Below are 17,807 nucleotides of genomic sequence, written 5' to 3'. Positions count from 1 at the left end.
GGTCAATAAGGCGGCACTAACGAAATCAATAAAAAAATAACCCTGCCGTGGAACTGTTTTGGTGCAAATCACATGAATTCTGACACTAACATTTCATTGAAAGAAAATATCAAGTAGGCCTTTAGAATCGAATTTAGGATTTTAGAAGAACCGAATTGTTGAATTTCTTTCTTGTTAAACAAGTTTAAATGCATTCTATTTAAATGCAAAGTTTCTGCTACTGAAAATTGACTCTTTTTCAATGCGAACTTGGCGTGAATGGCGTTTTTAGTATCACCATGATTACCCAGGTACCAAAAATTTTACCTGTTACTAATGAAATGATTGAATTTAGAACATGGTTTTTCTTCAATGGTGCAAGAAAGGCAAGCAAACGATTCTCGTTCATTCAAAAAGTTTGAAGACACTTAACTTTAAAGTTATTTATAGTTTTCTCACACTGCAGAAAATTTATTCATAAATGGCCAATCATATTTTCGATGGCATAGAGGAAGAATGTTGTTGTTACGACATCTGACATTTTGTGTTAACAAAATCATGTTCAAGTTTGTGACATAAAAAGCATTTTGCCATCGTTATCCGTGAACATTTGGCTAAAAACGAAACGAATACCATTCAGAAACCACCGAATTCACCTGATTTGGCTCCCTGCGACTTTTTCCTATTAGGTCGACTCAAGAAACCGCTCCGTGGAACGCGTTTCAGCACCCGAGATGAAATTATGGAAAAATCGAAGTTGGCTCTGATGGTCATATCGAAAACTGAATATAAAAAATGTTTCGAGGATTGGATCAAGCGCTGGCATAACTGTGTTGCAGTCAATGGGGAGTACTTTGAAGGGAACGATATCGGTTTTGATGAATAATCTTGTATTTAAAAATTTTATGAATAAATTTCGGGAACTTTTTGATCAAGGTAGCATGTGACATCACATATTTTTCTATGTGAAGAAGGGACTGAAACCTATCGATTCTCTCTGAAAAATTTTGGGGTGGTAAGCCGCGGCGTCGTCACTCGACAAACAATTAAACAATGATTAGTTAAAGTTCCAGGTACGCAACACTCCGTAAGATAAAAAATATTCAAAAACGATTTATTAATTTTAGTTGTTTGACGTAAAGCCGTCATAACTAAGTTTAGTTTTGCAATGACTGATCTTATTTTAGTCACTCTAAAACGCCAGTCAGACACAATAGCGCGTACATCGAACATGGTCTACATCTTGGCCGTCACCCGACCGATACCTTATATCCAAACATCTTCTCTGTTCATCAAACACTAGTCTTCTCGCTTTATACCTATTTCTCCGATCAAGCATTGAGTAGGAGAGTGTATTTATAATCGCTTCTCCTTCTTTAATGGTGCCAGTCGCTGGCTGGACATCGTTTCCGCTCAGTCATTGCAAAACTGACATTCAAAAACGATAAACTGGCGATGTTGCAGGTAACCTAATCCGTGCCATTTTCAAGAAAGCGTAACTGTACCATAGTGCGTTACGCAGGAAACCACCTTCAAAACATTGAGGCTCTTCGAAAAGGTTAGAAATTAGGTGCCGCACTAGTTGAAGCCAGGCAATATCGAACAATGATATTTCATTTCCGAAATTTCGCTGTAGCAGCATAAAAAGTTGCTGTTTTTGCATTGTATTGTCATCAGTGCGGTAAAATTTCATTTCAATCGAATATTATTCGATGAAAATGAAATTTATGGTCGTTGGCTGTCAGCATATTCCTTCGTATTCATTTTGCTTTTGTTGCCAAAGTTCCCAGAATTCATCGTCAATTGAATAGCCGGACCAAGTCACTTGAAGTTTTGCTTGCTCAGTTGTGGGTAGTGAGCAAGTGCGAACGGATAGCCATAAACATCAACTCGATATCCAAAACACTATCCGACCATAATGATAAATAGAGGGTGGCGGTTCTCATTTGAGTTTTCAATTATCACCAGTAAGTTAAAATCGATAATTTCGACTGTTTGAAATGCATTGAGATGTGTTTCGAAATATTAAAAATGAAAACTGAAAGATGGAACATTTAATTTATGTTTATTTTGTAAATGATATTTCAGCTATCATGACTGGTTTACCTTTCATCCATTATCTTGAACCAATTCGAATGTTTACATGAACCTCACTTGAAGGTCGCTCTCTCATTCAATTTTAAGAGATATTCTGTTTCTTCAAGAGATAAACTGACGGTGGTTAAACTGAGCTTCGGTAGAAAGAGAAACGAATGAAGGACGGGATGATACCCATTTGGTGCGACAGCGAAGGTTGTGAGTGTATGCAAACATCAGATTTCAACTGAATTGAATGAAGTTTTACAGCACTGATCGTCATTAGTGATTCCAATCCATAACCAAGTCGGATAAGTTGACAAATTTGATGTCTCAGCATATACCCAGAAGGATAGCGCTTAGTGCGAACTGCTTTCGAGTGATCATACCAGCAAAGAATCGATGTATCGATCGTAATTAACTCATTTGAAGCGATCTCGGGAAAAACCGGCCATGAGATAGTAGTTCGTTATTTTCCTTCACGACAATGCTCGGTCACATTTTGCAAAAAAAGGACATAAACTAGCTGGCAATTACGGTTGGAAAATTCTACCTTACTCGCCTTTTAGAACAAATGTAACACCATTCGATAACCGCCTAATTCATTATAGGTAATCAAAAATTGGAAAGTTCGGCGAATGACCAGAAACGGTCAAAGTCGCTAATAAAATGAAACAAACAAACAAACAAAAATTGGAACGATCTCTTCTTGGGCTTTTTCCGGTCCTTAATTCAAAAATTGTTAGACCGATGGGCCGTTTCCGATGGATAACATCTACCGCAGATATTAAAGTAAGGCTAATGTCTTATATTACAAACTCATTTGTATAAAAAAGAACCTCAAAAGATTTATTTTAATTTAATGGGGATCAGTTATATAGAAACGATGGTGCTATCCAATATGTATTTCTGAAATCGTTAAAAAGTGGCAACTTAAACATAACGCAAAGTGCCTGACATAGGAAAAGTTTACTAATCGAAATAATAAAAATACATTTTAAGTGTTATAGTGCATTAGTCGAAGATTTGCATTTATCGCACAGAAATTTTTAGTAAACAGATTCCTATGCGCTGTATTTTCACGAAAAATCGTAATCTGTATACGAACGCTACGGTGCATGTTAAGAATCTATTTTTTTTGCGTTTATATGAATATATCGTCATATTAAATTTATCATTACCAAATGAGAAAATAATTTAACAAGGTAATCAATGAATTTGCGAATGAGTATCCTTAAGGAGCAAGAATCAAACTAAGTAAAAACGATTTGTTTTAGTCTTTGTTAAGACGTAGAGCCGTCTTGAGCTAGTTTTAATATTATCAGTATCTAACGGGGAAACAGATTGGAAAACTGACATATGAACATAAAGATGTATGTAATGAAAACCGCGAAAATGTTATCGCAGAGACGGGACTCGAACCCGTAGCTAACTCCTAACCGGGGAAATTGTTTTACCAATTAAACTACCCTGCATATGAAAACACATGAAGAGAAAGGCATGAAGGCTTCGCTGTATTTAGCCACCACGGTGTGATCTCAAACGTGGTAGCAGCAGTGACGATTGTGGATGAAACTATCGTGTATTTCCTCGTAGATAGCGAAATAGACAAAAACAAAAGTCTCGAATCAGTATCGTGCGGCAAAAATAGATGGGTAGAAATAGACTCGTGATCATTGTATGTGTTTTCTGTTGAATTTGTTTCCGTCGATACGGGACTGTAAGTGAATACCGTGGTGGCTAAGTACAGCGAAGCATTCTTAGTTTCGTCCAATCAATTGGACTTTCTCTTCATGTGTCCTCATATGCAGGGTAGTTTAATTGGTAAAAAATTTCCCCGGTTAGGAGTTAGCTACGGGTTCGAGTCCCGTCTCTGCGATAACCTTTTCGCGGTTTTCATTACATACATCATTATGTTCATATGTCAGTTTTCCAATCTGTTTCCCGTTAGATACTGATAATATTAAGTAAAAACATTATCCAAACTGTGGAATTGCTCTGACATTGAGACTACCTTGAACGTGCAGAATTAACACATCTCAGCGGCAAGTGATAGTAGGAGAGCGGTTGATTAGTAAGGTTAGTTGTGAATGTTATTTGCGATATGCCATCATACAGAAGATAAGATTAATATAAGATATCGTCGACCACACACTGGTGGTTTGTTAAATCTTCTACAACGTGTTCTTTCTAAATCTTCAAGGCAGAGGTAAAGACAGAGCAGATCAACGAATTGGAGAAGATTTAGTTCACAGATCACAGATATTCATTGGACTCTCTTTGTTATTCTATTCAATGCTGGTTATTGATAAGATTAGAAAATCGTGATACTAAAAAGTAATTTTTATATGGGTTCAATTTGAACTGCTATGTACTGATGAGTCGAGGACAAAACGCATAAAAAACGTAATCGATTAGCTGATAGTGAGCTTATTGGGCATCATCCACAACCAGTCGTCGACTTTGTCAGAAACTTAACATAGGCTTTTTGTGAACCGCTGTTAATCAAATCGTAATTATTATCATAAACCCATTCTTCAGTTTTTCTAATGTTTCATCTTCGACTCAGATGTGCTAGCTCAACTAATAAGTACTAATAAGTCAAGTTTCATGAAATAATTAATAAATAATCCATACTGGGCTTCAAGTAGAAGCTACAAATAATAAATAATGAGTTTTATGTCGGAAAATACTTTGCAAAAATTAAGTGTTAAAGTGTTAAATATTTCTACAATAAACAAATAAAATAAAACACACATGGTTAATATTTGGTTTATTAGTTCATAGAAACTAGATTACGGGTGATTCGATGACCACTATTGCACTAAATAATACCATGCAGTGAGTATAGATACTAAGGAACTAAAGGTAGTAAGTGTAGAAAGAGGGAAGTGAATATGTTAGTGAAAGGAATATAATGACAGAAACAGCATTCGGGAAAAATGAAAATCTCGACGGATTCAATATTTGGTCATTAGCGAGCAACACCAACGAACTAAAGAAAAAAACTAAACCAAGCTACACTACAATCGACTTAGGTCCATCTAGGTTTTGTGCCAACACGATAGATAATACGATTATTGACAATCACCTTATTGTCGAAGTCGGCGAAATTCGCAAAACTGCCGCCACTACTGTCGCCAAATGCGTCCATTGCAGACGGTGCTGGTTTCGTCGGTGTAGGGCCCTGCAGGTGTATGTATGGTAAATATTATTAAGAAATGAACGAAGTGCACAATATCCTTAGACGCAAGATACTAACCTGCAGTGGCCGTGGAGGAGCAGGCCTTGGAGGAGGCTGTTTTGCTTTCTTCGGTGGCAGTGCAGGGCTGGGTGATTCGGGCCGCGGTGGAGCCACCGATTTACTCGGACTGGGACTGAGTATCTGACTAGCGGTGGTTGGTGCGTGTAATATGGCAAACGGATCACAACCGAATTCATCCTTAGCGGGCTAAAATAGAGAAAAGAGATTTAATTTTGCACACAATTCTTGCTTGAATACGAAACAAAAAAAAAGAAACTACCTGAGGTGCTGAACCCTTCGATTCAGCAAAAGGATCGGCACTGACCGCGGAGGAAGCGAAGGGATCGCTGCTCTTGTTATCGAAAGCACTGGTAAAACCGTCGTCGAAACCGGTGCTTTGGAATCCGTTACTCGTGTCGAACTGTGTGGTAAATCCGTTGGTTTTGAAATCATCACCGAAGCCTGTTTCGCCATCCGTGGCTGCGAACCCGTTCGCTTTATTATCTCCGAAAGGATCTCGTTTGTTAGCATTTTCTACTTCTTTTTCTTCCAGGGCCTGTTTAGCCTCTCTAAATTCGGGTTCAATTTTAAGCGAATAATCCGACACCAGTACCGGATCGTTAGTTTCGATCGCATTGCGGAACATGGCCAGTGCATCGGTCATCTGCCGTTGGTACTCTTGAATCTGAGTAACCATCGCCTTGACCTGACTGATCTCGATCTGCGTATCCTGCAGCTGCGATGTTAGGCGATCCACATCTTTGGTGCCGGAATTATATTCCCTCTCGAGCGCCTGCTCTTCATCTTTCAACTTTTGCAACTCTGAACGGCGGGAATCCAGCTCGCCTTCCTGTTCTTTGAGGGTTGCCTCCTGCTTCTGGCACTGATCGCGAATTTTATTCACCTTTTGCGAGTATAGAAGAAAGTTATTGTGTTGTCCACAAAGGGGAAATATAGGACATTTATATTTTTATTCCTTCTCCAGAAGCCAGAACGTTACCCACTAAACCCAATTATTGGTACAAACATACAGACATAGGCAGAGGAAAATACAGAACAGAATGGCATTCGTTTCGTCTCAATTGACACACGAATGGGCGGTTTCGCAATCGAAGTAAAACGAAATTAAATGAGAATAATAAAATATGAATCTATAGGGAGACGAGAGGATCCAACCAATTAAATTCAAGATGCGATTCTAACAATGCCAACAACACAGTTTTTTTTTAGATTGAAAACGTTGGCGAATACATTTCGACGTGAACATTTCATAATTCATAGCAGATATAACTAACCAAACAATAGATTATTACCGCCCAATCGAATGTGGTTTAAGTGTGCGTTTATGATTTCAGTTAAATTTAATCGGACTCGAAAATGAGCCGCATTTATGAGTATTGTTTTGATATACAATTATTTTATCCTTAATTTTTTCAACTTTTTGTTATACGTATAAGAACTAGTTCGTAAATGAACTGATTTTATTAGAATATTTATTTTACTGCATTTAGGGTCGTCAAAATGTGTTCATATGTTATTATCCCATGATGTCCTAGGAGTCTGAGATGTGATCGCTTCCTCTGGTAAAAGTAAAATTAGACAAAAGGAACGTGTTGCGCTGTCCAGAGCTGTAACTGTCACTATCAACTAGCAACATTGTACGATAAAGATTGGATAGCTTATGTCACTTGACAGCTGCCAACCAGGCTCCAAAATCACCATGTATTGAGTGTCGGAGTGCCGGTATGACAAATCTAAAATTATCTCGATATTTCATTCTTCAGGACGCTCATTGATTGCTGATGCAATTGATATTATCGTCTGTCACTGCTTGATATGACTAAATATTTTTTTTTGATTTTGTTTCAATTATAGAGATTTTAACCTTAAGGTCATTCGCCTCTTCGGGCCAGAAAAACTTTCTGACCCTATGTGCGGGGTTGGGAATCAAACCCAGATGGGCTGCGTGAAAGGCATCGACTAACCCATCACGCTATACCCGTCCCCGACTAAATGATAATCGAAAAGCGTAAATGTTGAAATATATTCGATTACTCCAATAAACTTCAAGTCTGATTTGCTTCAAGTTTTCACAAAGAATAATAAACTTTATTGATATATGTGTATGTTAATATTCTTTTTGTTTTTTTTTTTACTTCAACAGGGAATAGGAGAATTAGAGAAAAAACAAAAAGAGTCGCCTGTCTTTGACTGAGTACACTTCTACTTGGTCATAGAACTAGCGAGTGTCTCATTGGACAATCCCCTTTACAGTACAGATTACAGTTGACGATGATTTTATTCAGTCTGTCAAGGTCATTCGACGTGACAAACTGCAACTCTGGGGCTGTCTAAAAGGATGAATATGGTTTGGTGTTGTAGTTCAACAGTGAACTGTTGGTTCTGTTTAAGCTATTTTAACCGTTATCATACAGAAAGGCTATGAAATCATTGTAAAAACCGACATTTAAAGCAAGGCCCGGAGAGCTGAATGCTGCAAACCATTCGAAACAATTCATCGAAATTGCGAAATTGATATGTGTATATTGAAACAAAAATGTGCACTCGATGTTCTAGAAGATAAATTCACCGATTTTCTCAGCCACGAATTAGCACAAATCGGCTCAAGTGGCACGTTGCTCTGGCTGTTATCCTTAAACTTAAATTCATATGGTAGATCTAATGTTCTCATAGATCGTTATCAAATTTCATTAACTTGAATATATCGATGATCAACAATTCACGATAAAACTTCCAGTAAACCATAGAGGTAAACTCCTGATGCGTGTTTGCCTTTCTCGTGCTCGGACGACGGTTTTAATGTAGTCTACGACGTATCATTCTCACTATACCTACCTGTCAGGTAAAAAAGGTGAGAATTTAACACGTTTCATTTATTTTAGTCCGCGCCGTTAACTGAGCAAGACAATTCCAGAATCTTGATTCCTGGTCCCCAGAACTCAGTTCCAGATTCCACGATTCAGTTAAACAATCCATTTCCCGAATTCAGATGCAAAATCCATGTTTCGAATCGAAAATCAGAATTCAGTTCTAGAATCTAGGTGCATAACCAAGGTTTAGAATTCTGTTCCTAAATTCAATTCCAGAAACTAGCAGCTCCAGGATTCTGCTCTAGAGTTCAATTTCAGAATTCAGATCCAGAGTTCAGAATTCAATCCCCAGGTTCAAGCTCAGAATTTAGTTCTAAATTTTCAGTTCAGTTCTGGAGATGAATTTTGATCCGAGTTTCTGACATTTAATTTCAGAACTTATTTCGGAAACTGAATTCTGAACCTCAATTTTTAAGCTGGATTCTGAAATTAAATTCAAGACCTGAATTCTGAAACCGAATTGTGGATCAGAATTCTGGAACTAAATTTAGAAACTGAATTCTGAACCTGGATTCAGAAGCGGAATTCTGTAAATGAATTCTGGTATTACATTCTGAACATTGAATTCTGGATTCTGAAACTGAATTTTGATTCTGGAACTGACTTACTTCTGAATCAGATTTCTCGAACTGCCTTTTGAATCAGAATTTTTGAAAAATTGAAATTCAGTTCCAGAATCCACGTCCAAAATTCAGGTTCAGTATTTAGATCCCTAAATAATGTTACGAGTCAGTCGGTGAAGAGGTATTTTTGAGAACGCTTCTTAAAAATCATGATTTGCGGTGTCCACTGCATCTCAGCGCAGACTAATCAGAAGTGAACAAATGAACGCAGCATAATTAGAGTAGAGGTTTTTCTAGACCCCAACGTTTCTGTTTGATTTTTTTTTAATTTGTTGAGTTTTTGGTGGTTGTTCAATGTGAAAACTACGATTTTTCATGAGCTGTTAAACCTCCCCAAAGTAACAAACACCGAAAAAGAAAATTTGAAAAAAATTGGTGCAGTAGTTTTTGAATGACGACGGACACGGTCTTTCAAAACCTGCTTTCGAGGAAAACGCGTTTAAAGGTTTTTGTCTATAAAATTAATGGAAACAATTAATTACTCCAGGGAGCCCTTAGGGTCTAACATTTTCAAACATTATATTTTTTCTTTTATAATTTATTATAACGAAACATTTCAAGAATGTTTTGTCAAGTTTTGAAGTCAATCGAAGTAGAAATCTTGGGCCTGTGCGCCGAGCTCTTGCTTCTTCGTAGAATGAGATAGCCATAGATAAGGGTCCATAACTTCCAGAGTTTCGTTCCAATATTCTTGAAAATTTCACAGAAAATTCTCGAAATATTTGACTATAAGAAAATATGAAGAAAATAATAAATGATTTTTCAAAAGTGTTAGACCGTACCCGCCCCTCAAACCGTGTTTCATCAAAACAATACAAACAGTGATGGCATTTCACTAGAATGATACCAGCGTGTAAGTTTCATGCCTACACTGAGGATGCAGCCGGCGAACACCGCACAAAAAGGAAAGCGCACTTCTCCTCCTTCTATGTCGAATAGACAGACTTTGAGGGTGCGCTTGTGTTTAAAGAAGCTGGTTCGAGTGCACCACATTCTACTCGCATGAATCGCTCTCACGTGCTCTCGCCTAAATACCACTACTTTCGGTACCTCTGGAATCGGAATTCGTAAACCGGTGTAACCGAAGTCACCCATTTCACCTTTTATTTGTTTCTAAATTTATGAAAAGCTATCTTTAAGAAATCGGAGTGCGTTTTAGTTTAAAGATTTTGTTCACTATTTTCGGTGTTCACAGTACCAGAAACTGAATACTGATATAACTGAAAAAAGTTTATTTGGTCATCGTCTGTCACGATCTGTACTCTATAGATATTTTTTAGACAATTTTTCATCACTACGTCACTTATGAAAAATACTGTTGAAATTAATATTTTGGCACTAATCACCCTTTATCTCCGGACCCGGAACCAGGATCTGAACTTTTACGTGATATTAGGCCCTCACATCCGAATCTGTTGGAAACCGGTTTAACCATCTTCGAGAAAAATAAGTGACATATTTATTTTTTACACCCTGTAATTCTGGAACCGGAGGTCGGATACAGATGAAATTCAGGATCTTTGTAAGAGAACATCACAAAAATAATTGGATTAAAACATGGTAATTCGTTACGTGCGGTTATTTCTATTGTTAATTTTTTTGTTTCGATTATAGAGGTTTTAACCATTAGGTCATTCAAATTGTATAACAGATAACGTGATCTTTTTAAACGTATAGAGCGATAATGACGAAGAAATCGTTCGTTTTGATAGAATATGTAGAAAATTTCAGCGACTATTTAATTTTTTTCATTTCCTTAAGGACTGAACATCTGAATATTTGAATTTAATGTAAAAGGTAGTTGAACTGTTACCGCAGAGACGGGGCTCGAGCCCGTAGCTTACTTCTAACCGGAAAAATTGTTTTACCGATTGAACTACCCTGCAAATCTCAAATGAGCGTCGGATGGCAAAGTTGAAGTGAAGATAAACGCGTGATGTGGTGTGTGTATTGATTTTTTGTTTGATGTGTTTCCATAGGAATAGAACTATAATTGAATGCTGTGGTGGCCAAGTAAAGCGAGGCATGCTAGGTTTTTCGAATCAATTGGGCTATTTCTTCATGTATTTTCATATGCAGGGTAGTTGAATTGGTAAAACAATTTTCACGGTTAGGAGTTAGATGCGGGTTCAAGTCCCGTCTTAGCGGTAACATTTTAGCGGTTTTCATTACATAATTTCATTCGCATGCAAGGATGGCTTTTATCGTATCAAAGAACGCTCTCTAGCAACTCTTCACTTGATTCAATCAGTGTCATCAAAGAAAGAGGGATATCATCTCAGCAACAAAAAACCGGCATGGTTCATTCAACATAGAATGGACACCAGTGCGAGAGTGAATTTCTCTCAATGACCTGTCTGAGCATCACGAGTTAGCACGCTGCTGTGGGGATTCTCTCTGAAGCAACAAACGGTCGCTTATTCTCGTTTCGCGATCCGTTTCTATATGTGCAATTGATAATTGCGATAGAAGCATTTTCCTATTGCCGCATAATCTAAATATGTGCGTATAACCTTTGTATAAGTTGTGTCTATGAAAATGTTTGTGAAACCTAGTTTGAGAATCATCAATCGAATCATCGATTCGATTTACTGCGATAATTGTCAACTTGCGATTCTCTCTTGGTAAATTCTACACAACGCCGATCATTGCAAAACTGTATCTATTTTTGGTAAAGGCCGTGAAATACTCATAGTATAAGGTGGAGGGAAGAAATGTAAAAAAATCTTTCACGGTTCATGCATTGAGAGGCAACAAGTTCTTGTAGCACCATCTACCAGATTGATGATGTTGTATACAATCTTGAAAAATATCGAGCCGCTCTCTGCCAAATTATCGGCAATCACCAGCACTGGATACTGGAAACCGGTTTAACTATTTTCAAGAAAAATAAGTGACAATATAATATTTCGTAATTGTATCGCCGGAGTTTTGAACATAATATAGAATGATGTTGGTCGGCCGCCTTTGACCTGGTTCGGGAGTTAAGATCAAAATTTATCTTAAAACTGTTAAAAAAAATGAAACGTAGACGGTATAATGAGTTTCCGATTATTGCATCTATCTGCAATCGATTTGATAGAGCTTTTTGCTTGAGAAAAACAAACTTGAATATTTCGCTTGAGAAAAACTCGTACAGAGTGATGATGTCGAAGCTTTAGTAGTAATCCATTTTAGTAGTAAATGTCATCCGTTTTAGTAGTAAATGTACAAGTTTGAGCGACTACTTGCTTTTTTAAACTGTAAATCTTTTACTCAAGACTCTACTAATTTCCTTAATAGCTGAATATCTAAATATTTCATTTTAATGTTAAAATTAACATAAAGGTCTATTTACTCCTTTCCAAGTTAACGCATTGAATACCGATTAGCGTCCGTGCACGGAATTTTGCCGGTGCTGAATCGAATACAAAGGCGAGAGATGATCTAAAATATTCACAATTTCAAAAATATAGAGGAAAATATATCATAACAAAAAAAATATATCATTTTACGAGAGAAAAAAAACAAGCAATCGATGGTTTCAATTATTTATACATTTGTTCTTCTAAAACTAATTGAACTGAAACAGTACCGAAATTCATACAACAATATAATCTGAAATCATAAACGCAGTTTGTCGAAAGCTAGAATGCACAAACTATTCATAACTTAAAACTCAACGAAGGAAAGAAACAATACAGAGATAGAGAAAAAAAAAACAAAACAAAAAACTACGACAGAAAAATCAAAATAAAGCTAAAACTAACCTGCTCTCGGGCACTAGCAATGGCAGTATCTACCGTAACTTTCTACAGTGATTTGAGTACGGTTGATAAGAAAGGTATCATCACAAGATGCAATGTTTGTAGCGCATAGCATTGTTGTTGTTGTTGTTTCAATGTCAACACACCCGATGTTAATTGCAACGCCGCACCGGTTAGATATAGTTACCCGAAATAAAAAAAAAAGAACACGCACACCGTAGGGAAACGTAACAGTTAGGGTTGGAAAAATAAAGACAGTCAGAAAGAAACTTTAGTCTGTTCAATCATGCAGCAAAGCAGGATTGGCGAGTAAGTGTACAAAGTTTTCTTCAAACAGGCATCAACTACTATCAACGAGCTGATACTAGTCACTGCAAGCAACCTGTTCTCGACGCGGCTGAAAATCAATGTTTTTAATCGGAAATCAAAGCTCATATTCCATGCTGTTAGAGATTTTAGTTGCTAATGTGTTTGGTTAGTTATTTCATAAAGATACGATCGATTATTGTTGGTTGTTAGTCGGCGCATCTTTGTTATTCAAACTAATTTGAATATTCTCAGGAAAGGGTAGAGATTATAATAGAAGTAAAATAAATGAAATCTACCAAATCATAAACTGGCAAAGATTCTTGAGTATAGAATCAAATATCGATGGGAGCAAGGTATCACTAACCTGGTTTTTGAGATCGTCGAGTCGCTTCTGAGCTTCACCTTTTTGATTCTCCAACTGCTTCAGTGTCGCTGTCAGTGTGTCCAACTCGCTCTAGAAATAGGAAAATACATGATTAGATCTGCAGACATACGTTCCAAGGTTAGTCCGGGATGTTACCTGTAAACTTTTCATTTCTCCATTCTTTATTCGAACATCAGCTTCTTTCTGGGCGACTTCCTGTTCCAGCAGTCGGCGCTCCTTGGCCAGTTCCTCGATTTCTTTAGATATCATTTCTAACTCGGGATTACTGTACGTCGGTTTGGGTTCCTTTCGGTGGTGAAAAAAAATTGTACTCAGCTGTCTCAAATAAATTACAATTAAAGCACTTACCGGTGGTGCTACCATCGAGTTCTTCCTCAAACTGGGAGGAACCATGTTCGGTGCCAGTACCTCTGGCGGATCAATTCCCTTTTTTGCTCGTTCTACAAGCCACATAGCAAGGCAGAATTCCTCCATCCGGAGTTTACCAATTTGATTAGTATCGCACAGAGCCCAGATAAGCGCCAGCACACCTTGAGGTAGACCCGACTGGAGAAACACCTCTTTGATCTCGTGTCCAGAGACTAGCCCATCACGATCGGTATCACTTTTGTTGAATATCTCCTCAAAGCGACATCGTTCCAGGGTTGTCACTACCCAAGCATTATTTGAAATTGTAGCATCGGTCCCTGATGGAATCAGTGGAACCAAAGGTGCTGGTGGAATGATCGGTGGTGTTGCTCTGGCAACCGCTGGAAGGGGAGGAACTATTGGCGGAGGTGCAATATCTGTGGGGAAGTTTGCTACGAAACCGCCGTCGCCACTTCCAAACGCATCAAACCCGTTATTATTATTATTATTGGCAATATTAGACGCATTGCGTTGTAACTGTGGTGGCAAAGTTGCTGGAATGGCTCGTTTGTCTAGTGCTTCGTACACCAAATGCATTGCGACACAGAATTCATGCCTGTCGAGACTGCCATCGCGATCCTGGTCTGCCAGATCCCAAATGCGACCGAGTGTATCGACTGGTAGCTTGGAATTCATCAAAGTGTTGCGTACTTTAGCCCCGGGAAGCAAACCATTCATGGGCCCAAGTGACTCGAACAATTGCTCGTACTGTTGCTTTTTTTCTGGCTTGATAGACCAATCGCTGTTCTCTGTGGCAACTAGTTTGACCTGAGCCGGAACCTTCGGTAAGTCTCCCTGTAAAATTGAATTGGGGGTTTTAACTATTCACTTTTATCTATTCATCATTGATAGGAAACATACCACTTTTGGTGGTTTCGGCAGTTCGTTGTAGATGTTTTTCATGTTAAATTCGGAGCCTTCTTGTGCCAGTCCGATCAATTTCAATGCTACAAAAAAACCTTCCTTTGAAAGAAATCCTCGGCCGCTGGGATCGGACTGGTCCCATATTCGGCTGAGGACAACATCGCTTAATCCGGATTTTTTGAGAAATTTGGCTGCATCGAGTGCACCGATCTCATTGGTCTCTTTGGGATCGAGCTAAGAAAAAAAAAACAAGCACAATATTAGTACATTTAAAGCAGTAGATAGTGCACGTGAGGTAATAAACAGAAGAGAGAGAGAGAGAGAAAGTTACATGAAATCAAATTTCAATGGTAATATTCCTCAATGAATACACGGTGTATTAAACAGAGAAGGATACGAAGTGTGTATAAAACAAGAATAACAAGTATTATTGATTTTTGTTTCGGGATTCATTGAAGGTTCTCTCACGTAAAATGTGAGTAGACGGACAAGTGTTGCAAGGTATTACCAGTATCATTCATTCTTGAATAGAATTATTTTCACATTTCAATATTCTTCATTTAATCTAGTTCCAATTGTTTTCATCCAATTTTTCGAGGTTGCTAGGCAATTTTAGAGTCGGTCATGGCATACTACAAACACTCAAGACGAATAGAGTTCTGATTGATGCTTGAACACATGTCTGATGCATTATGCCAAAACTAAATCTATCAGATATCTAACTTTTATTTTCTAGTAATTTTCAAAACTGTGATTCTTATGGCATCCCTGGTAGATGCGTTAGCAAGGAACATAAAATTTAATGCTAGTGGCAGTGTGGGTGGGGATTCAACGTGATAGAGCAGACAAAATACTACAGAATCACATAAGTGCTACTCTCTCATGTGCGGATACTCTCATGCTCTCTGGTTTCTGCACTCCCTAACGTAACAATATTCTTACGATATTTTTTTCTCATGCCAAATATTCAACATTTTGATGGATCGAACTACACCTACCTGTTTATAGTACGCTTCGTATATTAGGATGTGATCACCAGCGATCTGTAAAGAATTCACTTGATCAAAACAACGATCTGTCATTTTATCAGCGTCTCAGGAACGTCACAAAACAAAAACAGCAAAATATCAACCACGTAACGCGATCATGTAGAAACTTTCAAAGAAAACAAAACACTCCCAGAAAATCCAAAAATATGAACAAAATCAAAGCAAACTAATCCACTTGAATTAAGTGCCTGAAATCGGTCTATTGGAAAATAAATCCTCAAACGACTTCGATTTCGATTGAGACTCCCGTCCGATAGAAATGTCAAACGGAGGAATTTTTTCTCTTCCTGCCTGCGACTTAGGACTTCTGATAAGAGCGAAAAGTTTCCAATAAATCACTAATTCACGCCAATTTCATTCTAAATCGATCGCATTCTTGAGATTCCGCGGACGACACACAAAACGATTTCACTATCGGAATGATTTTCATGCGAATTAACAACGAAACCAGTGAAACAATTTTACCTTCAAAATATCAGGCATTTTCAACTCTTCTGAAAATATTGGATTTTGCTGCGTGATGATGCAAGCGATGACCGTCACGAAATGGTGCGAATGAATGGCGCTGGCGTCGGGGAAGAGAGAAAACACTCATGCATGCCTCATCGACCGAACTGCTACTTTCGACACTAAGAAAATTAATGAAATAAATGCAGCAAAAGTGTATCAAAACTTATCAATTCCTGCGTTTTTTTTTGACTCGGCGCTCATTGAAAGACAGTTACCTTGAGTGCCTATGCTAGCCTATGCTGGTTGAAGGCACTATAGGGTTACCGTCTGAGATGCATTCCTCGCCCGTCAGTAATTTTGGAGAAAAAAAACCTGCACACTTAAAACTTAATTTTGATCTCGGCGAAAAAAGATGCTGAAAACGAACGCCAATGCGATATTTTATTTCGGCTAAGATAGCTTTTTCTAAAATTCTCGGTTTATTATTTCCGATTTCTCGGCAAATCAAAATGTTTTACTGATATTCGGTTTTGTAAATTATCGTTTTTTTCCAGCAATTGGTCGTTTTGCCGAAATCAGCAAATTAATGACATCAACTTACCGAAATCTTGGTAAACAACTTTTAGACAACCGAAATTCGGTGATTCATCAAAGTGCATGAGGAATTAGTTGCAAAAAAAAATGAATCCAAATGTAGTTTCGTGATATTAAGAACGAATTCGTTCAATATTCGACGATTATTCGTGACAAGAAAACCCCCAGACATCTACTGCATGAAATTGATTGGATTCCGGTATGATATATTTCTTTAAATATTCAATGTTTCATTGAGCCATTACTTTCATTGTAGCCGGAATCTGATTTTCTGCGGAAAATCGAATTGTGTTCTCTACTTTGAATAACATAAAAGTGCATTCATTCTACGGCATATATGTTTGCTAATATTTTCTTCATGGGACATATTTTTTCTTATTTTGCATTTCCTAGCCAATTAGTTCAACAGTTAACATAATGTTGAAATATATAAATCAATGATAACGAGTTTTAACTGGAATGGTCATTTTATATTGAAAATTTCATTTTAATTAATTGCTCAAAATCTCGGCATTAGCTCACATGCTTGAACACCGATAATTTCGGTGATTTGTTTCCAAAATCGACGAAGATATCGGTAATTTATAGTTTTCTCGAATCCCAAAATCTACGTAAAAGCAAATTATCTGTCAAATAAAATTACCGAGAATTTCCGTTGTTTTATTGTTGGCCGAGCACTCGGCTGTTCAAATTTCGTCAAAGTGTGTGCAATTGAAAAGAGTTGATTTACTCACCTTATCTTGTTATGCCGCCAATATAGTAAAAACGTTGTGATGTAATACCTGATGCTGGAAACGCACTTGAGTATTCATTATCATATTATTCACACTTTGATAGAGGTGTACGTTTTTTACCAGGGATCTAATTACCGGAAGATCTACGATGCGTGGGAGATGCGCATGATTTTTTCTTAGTAGGCTAATTATAGTCTTGGTAACAATTTTTCATACGACGGCTATTCTAATAGTCAGTGGAGACATTTAACTTTCGAATTATGAGTTCTGATTTCTCATCAAATCGGTAGTTTTACATAATTTGTTACTCATTGTAACAATGACCGAATACTGCAGTAAATTCGAGAAGAAAGGTATAATCAAGTATGTAGTATGTTTTTTCGATAAAATAACTGAAATCAAAACCATCTCTATTTAGGTCTTGGAAAACCATAATATTTTGATCAGAATTAAAC

The 17,807-nt window shown here is 37.5% G+C and overlaps 1 protein-coding gene across 3 annotated transcripts in view; it reads right to left on the bottom strand.

Annotated features, from left to right (window-relative positions):
• Positions 1-16,117, bottom strand: part of LOC131430300 (epidermal growth factor receptor substrate 15-like 1) — a 37,900-nt gene extending 21,783 nt beyond the window's left edge. The window contains exons 1-10 of one of the 3 annotated variants that reach the window (XM_058595162.1): positions 16,040-16,117; positions 15,524-15,568; positions 14,523-14,759; positions 13,602-14,456; positions 13,389-13,538; positions 13,233-13,322; positions 12,563-12,604; positions 5,580-6,203; positions 5,324-5,506; positions 5,147-5,248 (exon numbers count right to left, since the gene is read on the bottom strand). In XM_058595162.1, the coding sequence (XP_058451145.1) occupies positions 5,147-5,248; positions 5,324-5,506; positions 5,580-6,203; positions 12,563-12,604; positions 13,233-13,322; positions 13,389-13,538; positions 13,602-14,456; positions 14,523-14,759; positions 15,524-15,568; positions 16,040-16,057 (2,346 nt within the window). In that variant the 5' untranslated portion in view covers positions 16,058-16,117. Of the gene's footprint in view, positions 1-5,146; positions 5,249-5,323; positions 5,507-5,579; positions 6,204-12,562; positions 12,605-13,232; positions 13,323-13,388; positions 13,539-13,601; positions 14,457-14,522; positions 14,760-15,523; positions 16,009-16,039 lie in introns of those variants that run through there. The other 2 variants (XM_058595163.1, XM_058595161.1) reach the window with 2 other exon arrangements.
• Positions 16,118-17,807: the final 1,690 nt, after the last annotated feature.

The sequence above is a fragment of the Malaya genurostris genome, chromosome 2 (assembly GCF_030247185.1).
Source record: "Malaya genurostris strain Urasoe2022 chromosome 2, Malgen_1.1, whole genome shotgun sequence".
NCBI classification, from domain to species: Eukaryota; Metazoa; Arthropoda; class Insecta; order Diptera; family Culicidae; genus Malaya; species Malaya genurostris.
This window is presented reverse-complemented; position numbering and strand designations above follow the sequence as displayed.